This window comes from Euwallacea fornicatus, chromosome 15 (genome assembly GCF_040115645.1).
Source record: "Euwallacea fornicatus isolate EFF26 chromosome 15, ASM4011564v1, whole genome shotgun sequence".
Lineage (NCBI taxonomy): Eukaryota > Metazoa > Arthropoda > Insecta > Coleoptera > Curculionidae > Euwallacea > Euwallacea fornicatus.
Genome location: NC_089555.1, coordinates 1,057,618 through 1,072,010, shown reverse-complemented (window position 1 = coordinate 1,072,010; position 14,393 = coordinate 1,057,618). Strand labels below are relative to the sequence as shown.

General features: G+C 36.4%; 2 protein-coding genes across 4 annotated transcripts; one reads left to right on the top strand and one right to left on the bottom strand.

The window, feature by feature from the left end:
* The first annotated feature begins 551 nt into the window (after window positions 1-551).
* On the top strand, window positions 552-4,630 carry LOC136343561 (gastrula zinc finger protein XlCGF26.1-like). The gene is made up of 7 exons (XM_066290354.1): window positions 552-1,384; window positions 2,558-3,128; window positions 3,185-3,361; window positions 3,417-3,595; window positions 3,648-4,110; window positions 4,161-4,345; window positions 4,397-4,630. The coding sequence occupies exons 1-7, from the start codon at window positions 1,277-1,279 to the stop codon at window positions 4,607-4,609; spliced, it is 1,896 nt and encodes a 631-aa protein (XP_066146451.1). The 5' UTR covers window positions 552-1,276; the 3' UTR covers window positions 4,610-4,630.
* A 340-nt stretch (window positions 4,631-4,970) lies between these two features.
* superdeath (Suppressor of ER stress-induced death) lies at window positions 4,971-12,513 on the bottom strand. 3 transcript variants are annotated; one of them, XM_066290340.1, is made up of 16 exons: window positions 12,276-12,513; window positions 8,694-9,434; window positions 8,487-8,645; window positions 8,280-8,429; window positions 8,084-8,227; window positions 7,652-7,835; window positions 7,443-7,599; window positions 7,311-7,392; window positions 7,025-7,255; window positions 6,629-6,772; window positions 6,313-6,577; window positions 6,058-6,257; window positions 5,837-6,004; window positions 5,631-5,774; window positions 5,468-5,549; window positions 4,971-5,406 (listed from the first exon to the last, which is right to left on the bottom strand). In XM_066290340.1, exons 2-16 carry the CDS (start codon window positions 9,416-9,418, stop codon window positions 5,254-5,256), a joined length of 2,988 nt encoding a protein of 995 aa, XP_066146437.1. In that variant the 5' UTR covers window positions 9,419-9,434; window positions 12,276-12,513; the 3' UTR covers window positions 4,971-5,253. The 3 variants fall into 3 exon arrangements, with proteins under 3 accessions (XP_066146437.1, XP_066146436.1, XP_066146438.1); XM_066290339.1 differs by having other exon boundaries at window positions 12,349-12,513; XM_066290341.1 differs by lacking the exon at window positions 12,276-12,513 and adding an exon at window positions 11,241-11,411.
* Window positions 12,514-14,393: the final 1,880 nt, after the last annotated feature.

Genomic DNA, 14,393 nt, shown 5'->3' with positions numbered 1-14,393 from the left:
GGCATCACTGCAAGCCGCTACGTCACTTTTATGGGGAACTACGTTTCCAACAAGCTGTTACGGTGCAAAGGGGATCCCCTGTACTTATTATAAGTCACCTTATGACGAATCCTATCAAGGAACTTTTACTATTTGTTTATTCAGTAATTTTTCTCTGTGTTTGCAAATACTATAGGAACTACTATTTGTACCAGGGCAACTTGGAATGAGCGAGTAGATAGAGGATTTCTTTTTTGGTGCCCGTTACTTGTTCCTTCACTCAGCAGATACTATATGGATCTTCCTTTTTTTTATTGGGTGAACAGCTGAGGTGCTTGGAAATTTATTGCTCGACATCCATCTCCTCCAGAGAAAACCAAAAAAAAAATCCCTAATTTAAGACTTCTGGAACGCGCCCCGTAAATATGCGCTCTAAGGATTTAAGGATGTTTAGTAGTTAGTAGCGGCCAGATGATTTATCCTCAATGAACATTCCACCCAGTCACAGTTAGATTAAAAAATTCACACCTTAATTATGAATCAACAATCAGTGAGATGTGGACTTCCTTTTTCCCATTGCAGCCGGTTGAATCCTCTGAGGTCACCGAATTTTCATCTTGATTATTGAGGATTTTACGCGGTGCGATTGGAAAAAGTCATCTAAGTTGGAAAACCGGAACGGATAAACGAGTTAAATGTTTCCGTAATAAATCATAAATGGTCATAACTATTAGTTGCTGCGTACCAATCGTGTGAATTAATAAGAGTAATGTTCTCTACTAGAACCTGAATTTCAAGCATTGCGATAATGCTTTGATGTGGGTTATGGGTTCATCATGATTGTCAAATGGGAAAAAATTTTCATTGTCTCCGTTTCTTTTGATAACCATAAGAGTTTTTAAATGAAAAGGAAAATAAAGGCTTGACTGAGAGTTAATGTGGGTCTTACCATTAAAATAATTATTAATTTAATATTTCTCTATGCAGCCTTTGCTGAAATCTTGACTAACCTGAGCTAACTTGAACTAACTTAAAGTGAAGAAAAAATTTAATTCCAAATGCTCCTTAGGATAAAATGTAGAGTAGCGAATAGTGCATCAAAGAACTCGCTCATTTGAAAACCTTTTGCAGTTTCTAACCTCATTGTCGCGTTGCATTTGTCGTTTGCGTTTTGTTTTTGTTTGGCTCGCAGCAATTTTTATTTCATTCTTGTTAATTTCTTTCCTCTGTAATTTAATTGATATAAATATCTGTTTTCACAAAGTTTTGAAAAGAAATAATTAATTTTATCATAATAATGAAATTGGATAAAATTTGCAGAACCTGCTTAGTGCAAAAAAATGATCTTAAAGTGTTGTTTGACGCCTGTATTCCTAGTATGATAATGTCATTTACTACTATCCAGGTCAGTATACGGTGTAACTCAATGAGAAAAGAAGGATTATCAGTCTTGAGTAGCCCTCCAGAAGTGCCTACTTTATTGTGTTCACACAACACCAAGTCACCTTCTTGGCATCTCACATGTTCTATATTTGATTCTTTTTAATAACCTGAGTACATGTTCTTTAATCCTTATGTAAGTTGATACTTTCATTTAGTCCATTAAGAGCCTCAGATTGCTTTTCGTGCCTTCATACTTTATTTCTTTATGCCCCTAGTTTACTTGTTGCTTCTTTCCAAAAAATGTTTCCTCAGATGCTGTTTGATCCACAACTCGGCTTCCTTGGTGTCAACTTACACCATTTTTGCCAACTCCATTGTAATGTTTAGTAGCAATTCAAATAGTAATAATATTTGATCGTTAAAAAGTTTAAGTGAACTTCCATGGTAGTTTAATTTGACCTAAACCTTTTGCTTAAAATATATAGGATAGGTTTTCACAGTAATTAAACCTATGGAATTAGCGTTCTGTCAAAGAAAGCTGGAATTTTAATGGTTTATGTTATTGACATACATAATATTTAGTATGCTGTATTTTGATTGATGACTGACATTCAGGCCTCAAGACCTAAGTAAATAACTTAGACTTTAAAAATATCCTTTCAGAGAATCGAAATGATAGTTAATGGTGTTTTTATTACTACTTACATGACATATAATTATTTTATTGAATCTCTTGCTAGTAAAAACATCTATTTATATTGTGAATTACATAGAGTCTATATGAAAAGTACGAACAATGGATTATAGTAAATTTTTAATTCAAAAATCTATGACAAAGAACATAAATTGTTGCTTTCATAATTGAAAATGTCACTTTTTAATGGTTAAGTTTTTAGAAAATTTACAAAACAAACCATTTGTTTTTAGACCACTTTAACCCTTTCAAGGCAGACGTTGAAAATGAAAAATAATTGCATTTGCACCAGAATTTAACCCTATTTCAATTTAAGAGTTTAACTTATTGTTTTTTTTTTCAGTTTAGATGGTTTTAGTTTTGCAGTGATATCACAAAGCTTCAAAGGGCTAATATGAACCAATTTAATCAGATAAAAAAAATTTTAAGTTCTTGTATCATTTTATTTGTGTAATTTCACTTTTTTTTTAACCTACTGCATATTCTTTTATTGTACCTCAGGTCATTCAAGGTGATGGCCTTCCCCACCAAATTTGCACTCAGTGTCTACGGGACGTCAACAAAGCCTTCTGTTTCAAACAGAAATGCGAAAAATCTGACTCCACTCTTCGAAATTATCTAGAGACTGTTAAATTAGATAGTGACATTAGTCAAATCTGTGATATTCGCAATGATCTCACTAGCAGTGAAAATATATTTCCCCAGAATAATATGCTGGCAACTTGCAGTAGCAATGACATGATGAGTTGCAGAGTAATGGCAAGCTCCAACACATTATTTCCCAGTGGTGACATTCAAAACTCAATGAATCTCATGCCTGAACATACATCCATGTCAACTATAAGCAATGCCATAGCAGTTTCTATGAGTGATTTTGGGAATATGCCCCTAAATTGCAATAATCTTAATGGGATTGAGAGTCATGTAATGATCAATAATGTTAATGAAGTTAGAAATGATTTATGGGGAAACAGTGAAGTGTTTCAGCAAAGCACTTTCTTTCAAGACATTTTTAATACTTCAGCAAATCAAACTTTAGTAGAAAATTTTGATAATAACCAGGCCAATGCAGGTATTGTTTAATGATTTATCAATGGTAGAAGAAAGCAAAACTGTTTGTAATTTCAGTAGTGTCAGATTTTGCGGAGACCATGCAGAGTCTTCAAACCATTGCTGAGCAATGCTTGCCAGAGTCCTGGGAGGCAGATAATCAAGTATGCCCCCTAAATACTGAAAATATGTCTAATAGTTTTAATGTACCTGAGAGTTATTGTAAATGCCAATTTTGTGGAGAGTCATTTAAGGGTATAGTCGTAATTTTTGGCTTGTGGATTTTCGGGTGAATTGAATTTTTTTACAGACACATGGTTGTTGGAGGAACATACTAAAAGTCAGGCGTGTCAAGATAAGTATTTTAGTACAAATATCACAAATGAACTGACTAAGAGTATGTTACTGGAGTATACATTTGATACAAATTCTAAAGATAATTTTTCATTTGACAATATTGAAAGTACTAGCCAAAACTTGTTGTGCGATGTAAGGTTTTTTTTAAGCCAAATTTTGTTTATTTAAAAAAAAATTTTAATAGATTTGTGATAGGACTTTTACCGACCAAAAGTATCTAAAAAAGCACTTGAAAGACATTCATTTCATTGATTCCACCTCAATACAAGAGGAGAAAAAAGATATATGTACGTTGTGCGGAAAAAGGTACAAGAACTATAATAATCTAATACTCCATATGAGGACGCACAGTGGGGAAAGACCCTTGAAATGTGAAATTTGTTATCGGACGTTTGCCCTGCCGAGCAGTTTGCACAGACATAAGTTAATACACAAAGCTCGGCAATTTGAATGTAACATATGCGGCAAGAGATTCAACCAACAGTCAAATCTAAACGCGCATACTTTGACGCATTCCGGCGAAAAACCGCATATTTGCTCTACTTGTGGAAAGAGGTTCACTACCAATACCAATCTAGAAGTTCACAATCGTATCCATACAGGCGTCAAGCCATTTGTTTGTACTTTCTGCGATAAGGCTTTTATTTGTAAGTTTTCTGGACTATAGTTATTGTATTATTGAATTAAGAAATTTAAGCAAGCACTCAATTGAGGAAACACATGATGGTTCACACCGGCGAGAAACCATATTCTTGCTGGATTTGCGGACAATCTTTCAGACGAAAGGAGACCAGAGATACTCATGTGAGGTACCACACGAAAGACCGCGCTTTTGCGTGTAAAATGTGTGATAAGAAATACATGTCGAGGTCACACTTGAGGGTATATTAGTGCTTTGTTAGGAGGTTTAATTTTAGAAAGTAATTATTATAGGAACATATTAAGTCCAATCATTTGAAAGAAGACGAAGGAAAGCTGGATTATTGTATGATATGCAGCAAAGGATTCCATTCGGCCAAAACTCTGAAAGCGCACATACGCGGCCATACTGGACAGAAACCATTTGTCTGCAACTTTTGCCAGAAGTGTTATATTAGTAGGAAAAGTCTGAATCTCCATATTAAGAGCAATCACGTTCCAAGTTAATAAAGTAGTTTCAAATTCAAATCTAGTTGTTTGAATGCATGACCATGAGGAGGCACCAGAATTGAGTAACGGTGAGTATATGTGCACTATATGCCTGTAGAAAATGAAATTTCATAAGCATATTTCTCTCATAAAGTGCACTAAGAAATGTTACAGTTTTCGGCTATTTTGGAAAATAAAGGAATTACAATGTTTTTTGAAAACGAATCTTTTTCATTTTTTCAAAATTACCGTCACTTCAATACAAATATAATTGTCATTCTTCATTCCACCGACTTTGTAGCTTGTATAATGTCGGAGATCTCAATACATACATAAAAGGTCAATAATTTGGAACGCCATATATAGTGACCAGAAGAAATAAATAAAAATTATTTTGTATTTGATAGAATTTTTGGTTAAATGTACTTACTGATAATTTGATCATATCGTAGATATTTACAAAACTTACAAAATAATGAATTCTTAAGAAATCTTACATAATTCAATTATTTTAATGACGAATAACTTCTTGTTGACATAATCCGGTAGATAAATATTTGCTAAGGGCTAAGATTGCATTAATCCAAGCTTAAATGGAGAAAAAGTCCCCTAGCTAAAGCCGTCGAATATTTTAAGTATGTTGGTAAATGTTTTACTGCTCCCTATCCTGTCATAGTAACCTCCAACCATTTTCTAACCACGTTGAAGTGTCGGGCCATCCACCGGGTGTTCGCATCTCCCTGCTCAATGGATTGTTGGGCTGTCCTAAAGGCGATTCCCAATTTATCTTTGTTCTTCTCTACGAATGTCTTGAACTAAAAATTGATAGAAAACTACGATTGCATAATTTATCCAGTTTACGTAACTATCACATACGTCATTAACTTCCTCCTCTGTGTTGAATTTCTGAGTGGATGAGCTTACTAAGCTGCTCAGAGATAGAGATGTATGTCCCAAGCTGGAAAATTAATATTCTTTATTTTATTACTTTAATAGGAAAATCATTAAAGTGTCACGTATTAAAATGTTGCATACTCACTAATCCAATATCCTCTTCCAGTGCGTTTTCAAAAACCGATACGCCAAATCATATCCAATCGGATTCTCAGAAACTGAAGCAAATACCCTAGCAGTGTCTTGTTTCCTGATTCCCGAATTCTCTGTTATTGACCATTCCAGATATCTACGGAAGAAAAGCGATTGTCAATTTCAGATAAAAGGTTAGTGGATAATATTTCAAAATACCTGCTTAAAATCCAAATATCCTTGGAGCACGCCAATGAATTGAGGAGTATTTCTTTGTCGCTAGCAACGTTAGTATTTAAGTACCGACCCCAAGCAAATTCCCATTCTTCTTGACTTCCATCACCAATTGCGGTGCAATAGACTGTTTGACGAAGGTCAGGATTGATCCTAAAGAAAATGTTAATTGACTTAAGTCGTGTGTGTTTGAGAAGAGCATTTACAAATTCTCTTTATCGGGATTGGCGCTGTTTCTCCAATTTTGAAACAGCTGAACTGCTTGTAAGATGCAGTGTTTCAGCCCCAGTTTGCAAGCATAATCCACGATTTCCATTCGATTAAGCACCTGGGTAGGATCGTCATTCAAACTCTCTTTGAAAGTCAGATCTTTGTAGAAATCTTTTAGTAATGAAATCAAGTAAACCTAGATCAAATCAACAAAGAAAAATTAAAGCTAATTAAATTCATAAAAAGCTCACTTTAAATTTGTCAAAATGGCCCGTTCGAATGAACATGTTGTAGAGGAACTGAAAGTTATTAAGGGCGGTTTTCCACGGCCCGAATTGCCTCTCATTTCTGAGATAGAGGGTCACATTGAAGGCAATGTTGTAATCCAGATATCCACCATAAGCCAAATTCATTGCATCATCAATCATTTGGGCGCGGTTCTTTGAATTAATCGCATGGTGGCTTTTGAGTAACTGCTTTGTTAAAGCTTTCCAGTTGTCTACGTCGTAGTTTACCCTTAGAAACGATGGTTTAACATTATATACTTTTGAAGTTGGAGATTTTTACCTATAGTAGCTAGTTTGATGGAGATTAAGCAAATACCACGACGATTCAGGAGAAATTGAGTCACTCAGGAGAATTTGTCTCTCTTTCTTTAGCCACGTTTGTGTTTTCTTGCTTGTGCTATCGAAAACGCTGATTGGAATCCACCTAAAAGATTTTGTTGTGAACTGCCTATTATACAGGAGAGTTTTGTGGTTCGTTTACACGAGGCCAGTGGACAGGACAGCCCTATAAGCCAGTCCATTATTAGCATAATTAAACTTCTGTTAGCCACGAGTATTAGCCGTTCCAATTGATACAAGGGTTCGAGAACTTTTCCTTGGATCATTAAAACGTCTTCAGAACTGGCTTAATAAAATGTCCTATCTATTGGTTTTATATAAATGGACTATTAGTCACCATAATGTTTGGTCCTCCAATTCATTTGAATTCAATACGTATCTTTCTTGACTGATAACTAAATGACCTTTACTTTGCGACCGTTTGGCTGTAACGACAGGAAACCCTGTTTGTAATGTCCAGGTATCCATAATTTCCTTCACAGTCGTGTTTTTGGGCAGAACTTCTGTTCCAGAAGCCTGATCTGTCAGAGTTTGCCAGAGGTCATCTTGTTCAGCGTTTTTAAACATTCTTAAAAGAAGTTTCATTAGAAGAGTAAATCATTATAAAATTGCTACTGATATACCTATTTTTGAGATATTTGTGCAGCCCCGAATGAAATATTTCGTCTCCCAGGAACTCTCTCATCATACGTATTATCGATGCTCCTGTAATAAGTCAATGTCCATATCTTGATGAGGGGATATGTTAGTGTTACCTTTCGAGTATGATATTTTATCGAATATATCGTTCACCTCCTCGGGATCGTTAACTTTCACAGATATCGGATGCGAAGATTTCAGGGCGTCCAAGCTGAGAGATTCGTGCAATTCGCTAACTAAAAATAAGTCGAGGTCCTTCCATTTAGGATTCACCTTAAAAATATTTTTATTGCAAAATATTAAGTGCCCACAGTGATTTACTAACAGCGTGAGCGCCTAAGAATTCGACGTAAGTTGCGAAGCCCTCGTTTAGCCAGACATCCTCCCACCACACAGGAGTTACCAAATTGCCGAACCATTGATGGGCCAACTCGTGAGCCACCACGTGCGCTATTCTCTGCTTGCTCACGCCACTTGAGACACCTTTTTCGTATAAAAGAGCGGGCTCCCTAAATAACGTATTGTTTATGCTACTTGTTACCGAAGTTTAAAGAAATTTCACATATTGCAAAACATCGCAGAAAATTTATGAAACTGATGAGCGACTACGATAAATGATGTCCATGTCCAAATGCGAATCGATTTTTGGATAATTTTGTGTGATCTCAACCGTTTACTACATTTCTATGAATAGGTCCAATGAAGATTTATTGAGATATTTGCACAACACGAAATCTAAATTACAAGCGAATCTTACCGATAGGTAATAAGTCCCCAGTTTTCCATGGCCCCTGCCGAAAAATCAGATATGGCCACCATATCAACTTTTGGCAATGGATATTTACTTCCGAAGAACTTCTCGTAGTGTTTAAGAATCCCGGGTCCGATATCAAGGGCAAACCTGCAAAGTGTTCGTAAAAAAACAATAATGAGTAGTTCAGCTCCACTAATACTTTGCTTGGGATAAAGCACTAGCTCTGGCCCATACACTGAATATTCCATTGCTGATGTTCTTGAAATCGGATACTACGAAAGCCACTAGGTAAGTAGACATGGGCAAACTTTCCTCGAAATGGTCCCAAACGTAATCAGGTAGATCATTCCTGGAGAATGTAACTCAAAAAATGTATCGAACGATTTTTTTTTTACAAAAAACTTACACATGTTGAGTGCTTCTGCTTCTGGGCATATTCGATATCGCGATCATATTTCTCGGCCTAGCAATGTTAATTTGAAATTTTGCCTTAAACGCAGGTTCGTCGAAGCATGGAAATGCCCTCCTAGCATCCGTCGATTGGAATTGTGTGGCGGCGATCCATCTGGAAAACGGATATTAATTTTCCAGCTTCACATCATTTCAAACTAACCTGGTGACATTATTTTCGACGTAGCTGCTCCGATAAAAGCCCTGCAGCATGTCATTGAGCACACCTTTAAATTTAATATAAATGTAATATTGATGACCGGCCTCTAATGTCCCATCCAAATCAAATATGATGAATTGCTGCCTTTCTTTGGTGCCTTCATTTTTAATCGATATGCTCTCGTTCTTCAAATTTCTAACATTCACTGCCTCAATAATCAAAGACATCGAGTGTAACGTCACACTACTACTGGATTCGGTGACGTTGATAAGGATAGTTTCTTCTCCGTGGAACGTGAAGTTTCCCTCGTGGATGAATGGAATTAAATGGATCTGATACGAGTCCGGAACTATACTCTTTGGCAGCCGAATATCCAGGTTTTTGACCATGGTCTTTGGAGTCGTTGTCGTTGCTGTTGGTTCAGTAATTGCAGTTAGCTGCAGAATTCGAGTGGTGGTTTGCGCCTCCGTCGTTCGTCTAGTATCACATAAAGAAGTGGCTTGTTTAGCACTAACACTATCCTCGACTGGGCCCGTTACGAAAGCAGTGCCATTCTTCGGACACGAAGTGAAACTATACACTAAAAGTCCAGTCGCTACCAGGCAGATAAAGAAAATGACCACTAAAATGATAGCTAAAGTCTTGGTTACAGTCACGAAGGTGGTTTTGCCGTATTTAGTGGTGACGGCGTCCATCATGGACAGGTTTTCGTGGTTGTTGTGGGTCATGATGAGATTAAAGTTCCTGAAATGAAGTAAACATCAAAGATACGCCTTACGACTTTTTCCGCTTCTTTTCAAACAATGGATTTCCAGGTAAGTGCAGTATTCCAGATGTACCTAAGATCCAGGTTACAACTCATTACAATGTTCGTTTATTTCCCGGGATATCGAATTTAACAAGTCGATCTTACTTTTCCAAAGAAAATTATTAATTTATTCACAATGAAGTTCTTTGAATTTGTGTCATGTTTGTCTTCCAGCAAGAAACATATTTTTATACTGGTTGAGGTAATGGCAATGTGGAACGCTCGAAAGGACCTTAAGCTCAATGAGATCCTAAGTTTTTCTCGGTAAAGTTGTTCACAATTTCTCATGATTGTTTCAGAATTATTTGCTGGCAATTTTAGTTTTCCGCATTCAAGTTGGTTTAAATGGTTTCTAAGTTCCGATGCTTATCGACATTTTGGAAACTTGAAAATGTATCAAATTAATCCTCTCGCCCTGCTCTGTACGGTACCAAGCAGCTTTAGTTACACAATTAATGAACAATAATGCAATTTTTGCTTCTGTTCTTCGCAAATTAAAAACGTTTCAGTTGAGTCATTTTGGTTTAACGAACTGATGGTGGTTTTCAAGTCGTACCTCGTATCATCTGCTCAAGAAATCTTAAACTCGAAGATTTCGCCTCCTGAACATATTTTTAGTGTTGCTTGTCAGGTGTTCGTGGAAACCCTACACACCATAGGAATTTCCTTCCTGCTGTGCCTATTGATTTCGTTCTTCCTGTCTGTTTACCAAACAATATACAGTTTCATTGCGTTGTTCATTGTCGCCTCGAGTCCAAGACTGCATTTTGCGAACTTTCCGAACTTTGCCCATATTGTCTGTTTATGTTTAGTGCCAAAAGCACGCAAGAATCTATTTTAATCAATTATTATTATTGTCACACATTCTGACCTAATATCAAACATGATCCGCCGAAGCAACGTTCTTTGACCCAATAACATGAAACGTGGAGTATTTTTAGGCATTTATTATTTTGTGGCGCATTTTTGAATTCCCGAATGTGCTCTATTGGTGATGGCAGGGGGCACGATCGAAGAAAGGATCTGCGACATATCAGGCCTTATTGTCAACCAACGCATTTATCTATTAAGACCGTAGATGGGTGCATCAGGCCGTGATTGCCCACAATAAGAAACTTGACACCATAACAATTACGCCATACCAAATAATGAGAGCGGTTAAATTAATCATAGGGGTACCATAAAAGTTTAGGTCTGTTGGGTTCAGCCCACCCGCATCTCGGGCTTCCTATTGGATTTTTTTGGCATCCCATCAAATGCTTTTAATAAGCACAATATTTTATTACTAATTTGTGGTTTGTGGGCATTGCTGAAGTGTGTAGTAAAAATGATAAAGATATTGGCAAGCGGGATATCTATATTATCGAAATTTATGGGAAAGTCGCGTTAGATTTATTAGCGAAATGGATTCCAATTTTTTTTTTTTTTTTATTTTTTTTTTATGTCTGGAAAGAATTCTTATTGGCCGGTTAATTGTATCTGCCTCGCACTGGTAAACTACCAAAATGGCGCTAAGAAATTCTAATAAAACCACATATGCCTTATAATTATTGTTAACAACGAGAGCAGGCAATTAATTAGGATTCATTAAGTATTTTTATCAAAACGATTCGTCTTGAACCAGAAAAGGGGCTCAGCCCACAAGTTCAGTCACATACACACATGTAAAACAATTTTCTAATTAAGACATTTGAGCCGACTCAATTCACTCAATTAACTCAGATGGTTTATTTTAGACTTACCTTCTAATTCAGCGCCTTTAAAGCGGAGTCAAGTAATTTTTGGCATGTCTTCATTATTCAAACAAAAACGTATTTTAACGTCCCTGACGTGATAACGTGCTATAATGGATCATTCTAAAATCATACTTAAGTGCCTGTTTATACGACTCTTATTTATACACATTGTAAATCAAGTTGACGTTCTGAGTGAGATCTTATCACACCTGTTACGTATGGTGGTACTCATGGACCTAATCCGGAATTTATCCATTTTTATTTTTGTTTAAGCATAATAATCAGATGCCTTGTGTTTCGATTAATTAAACAAGTGATAAAACTGTATAAACAAACCGTTGCTCATTAATTTTTTTTTTTTTTTGGAAAAGCTTCGATTCCGTCGTTTAAGCCGATGCAGTGCACTTTGCTTTGATAGCAATTTTCCAAAAATTCGAACTTTACGGGGCTTCCAATAAATCACTCGCGTTTATTGGCCATAATATCGGCCGAATTTATTTAAAACCGGCATTGTTTACTTTGAAACTTTATTTGTTTTAGTGATTTCGTGTGTTATTATTTACGCAATATTTCCGAAGAGGCCCGCGATAGACAATAATAATCGAAGAGCACACGCAGATGTTCCTTACCCTGCACGCTGAGGTACGGGAATTTGCATTATTTCTTTTTGTAGCTGGATTGCTTGTTTAGACAGCGATTTGAAATTAATGTCCCTGATTGAATTACATCATGCGAATTAAAGTGTTATCTCGTAGATTTGCCGACTGCCCCTCCCCTTTCACCTTCTTGAACGATAAAATTGATTTCAATAGAAGATTTAATTTTTTTCTTTTTTTTAATTTTTTTTTTTTTTTTTTTTTTGAGCGAAAAATGGTTCAAGATTTTTTAACGTTTACGCAGTACCTGTCCTGCGTAAACTCAATGAATATCTTTTAAGTAATAAAGTAAAAGTAATCTATCTGTAGCGACTGATTGTAGTCAATGGACCAGCCGTAAAAGAGGTTTGTCTGCAAATCTCAATTTTGTAATTGCTTCACCTACCGATTTCGCAGTGCACGTAAACGCTAAAAACTTAATTTCACAACATGAAGTTTATCGAAAAAAGTTAGCTTACTCGGCACTCAAAATTCCAGATAACTCAAGAACATTCTTCTCATGGTCGCGAAAATCCGGCCGTCCCCGACCCTTAACACTGAACTTGAATAATGCGCCCTTACTTGCGCAACTTTAAAGTATGGTGAAGTTACGAGCGCAACGGTCGAACTTTTACTGAATTCTTCAGTCCAAATCGCGATCGAGGTCCCTCGATTGGGAGTTTTCGTATGTCGCCTCCATGACGTCCCTCAGGAATGGCCTGTTGCTCGTTCAATTTTTCGCCGCTTAAAGGCCCCAAATTTGCAAATGTCCACGTTAAGTCGGGAGCAAATCGATGTCCTTGTAAGGTTAGCAAAGTTACAATTGAGTTTAGAGTAAATAGGAATGAACATCGAAAACTCTCTATAGTGTTTAGATTGATGTAAGCTTAGAGGGTACAACCCCTCGGTAAATAAAGAAAAAATCAGAGATCCTGCTGCCCTATTGCTCATAGATAATGTGTCATGTTAACGGCTGCGACATCGGAGCGCTATCGGTCTTTTCGGGGGGTTAGTGCCGGTTCGTTATAGGAATGATGTCTTACTCCCCTCCACAAAGTACTCGAAAAATTATTTTCCCCACTTGCATTAGAATTCGACAAGAAAATTGAGGCAATAAATATTCACTGATTGCCCAAAGACAAAATGCATGTGTCCAACTAATATATTTGTGGGAAAACGTGGGGTTGGTCGTGACTCATATGCACACATTTCTACCCTTAGGTACTTATGCACGCAAAATTAACGTCCATATTACTTTTTGTAGTAGGGCAAACGCTGTGGCTGTTACCGTGTGTTACTAATCCATAGTAGTTTTCAAATAACTTGTAAATCTAGAAAGCAAAAGTTTTGCGGCAGCTGACTCTTGTAGATAATAAACTTTATCCTTCACAAAAGACCCCTCTGAATTCAACTTTCTCACCCTTAATCATAATGGGCTGATCCGACAACCCTTTTTGTCTAGCCTAGACGCATTAAGTCCGTGTACAGAAAGGGAGGGTCCCTTGTGTTGCCAGTATTTTTGTGAAAATGTTTAATTTTCGAACATGAGTTGCTTGTTAAATTAAATTTATTGAAATTGTCGAGAAATTCCTAAATCCATTATTACTACGCAAGATTTATTCGTTGGGAATTCGAGTGCTACAAAATGGGCAACTTCGTTGATATACGAACGAACTTCTATTAATTATATTCGATTTATTTGAGTTGTGCATCAGCAATCTACGTCAATAACAGAAATATTGCAAAATTGAAGATAGTAATATAGCAAATTTTCTCTTTGCCGAATACATAATGCCTCGAACGTCATCACGGTCAACTGCTGCCCAATTAAAGTGGTAAATTGGCACGAACTACTTCCGTCTTATTTGTGTATGCACGGTCAAGGCTGGATTTATGCCATTCAGATGGTTAAAATTGGTCCAGTTAAGAGAAAATGCTGCAATTTTGTCATTTAATTAGTTTACCTTAATGGTATATTTATCTCATGAGCGTGATTCCTGATTTAAATGTGCGTTGAACGTAATTATCCCATTGGTTTAATCTGTACGGTTTTGATGAGTGTAACTTATTCACTGTTTTATGCCAACATCGACGTACTATGTCTTAGGTGTTAAATCGTTATTTTAGTCGCGCAATTCTGGAAAGAAAATTATCAAAGGTTTTTTAATAACCAATCTAAATTTGATGAAGAGAGACTTTTAGATATCTTAAAAATCTAAAACATTAGGACGTTTTGATGTTTCCAAAATGAGCTCATTTGTGCTCCTCTTGGGCCAATATGGGGCCCAGTAGAAATGTTTTGAGGTCTCGAATAGTCTATTCAAGTGACACGATATAAATAACCCAATTTATGCAAGTAAAAACAAACAGTCGTGCTTTAAACCGCAATTTTCGCAATTTTAACACCGTAAGAACCTAATTAACAATTTAAATTATGCGCCATCACATGAAGGGCTCTTGTAGTTGACCAGTACGAATGCTCTATCAATCAAAATTTAAAACAGCGATTTCCTACCGTCTACAC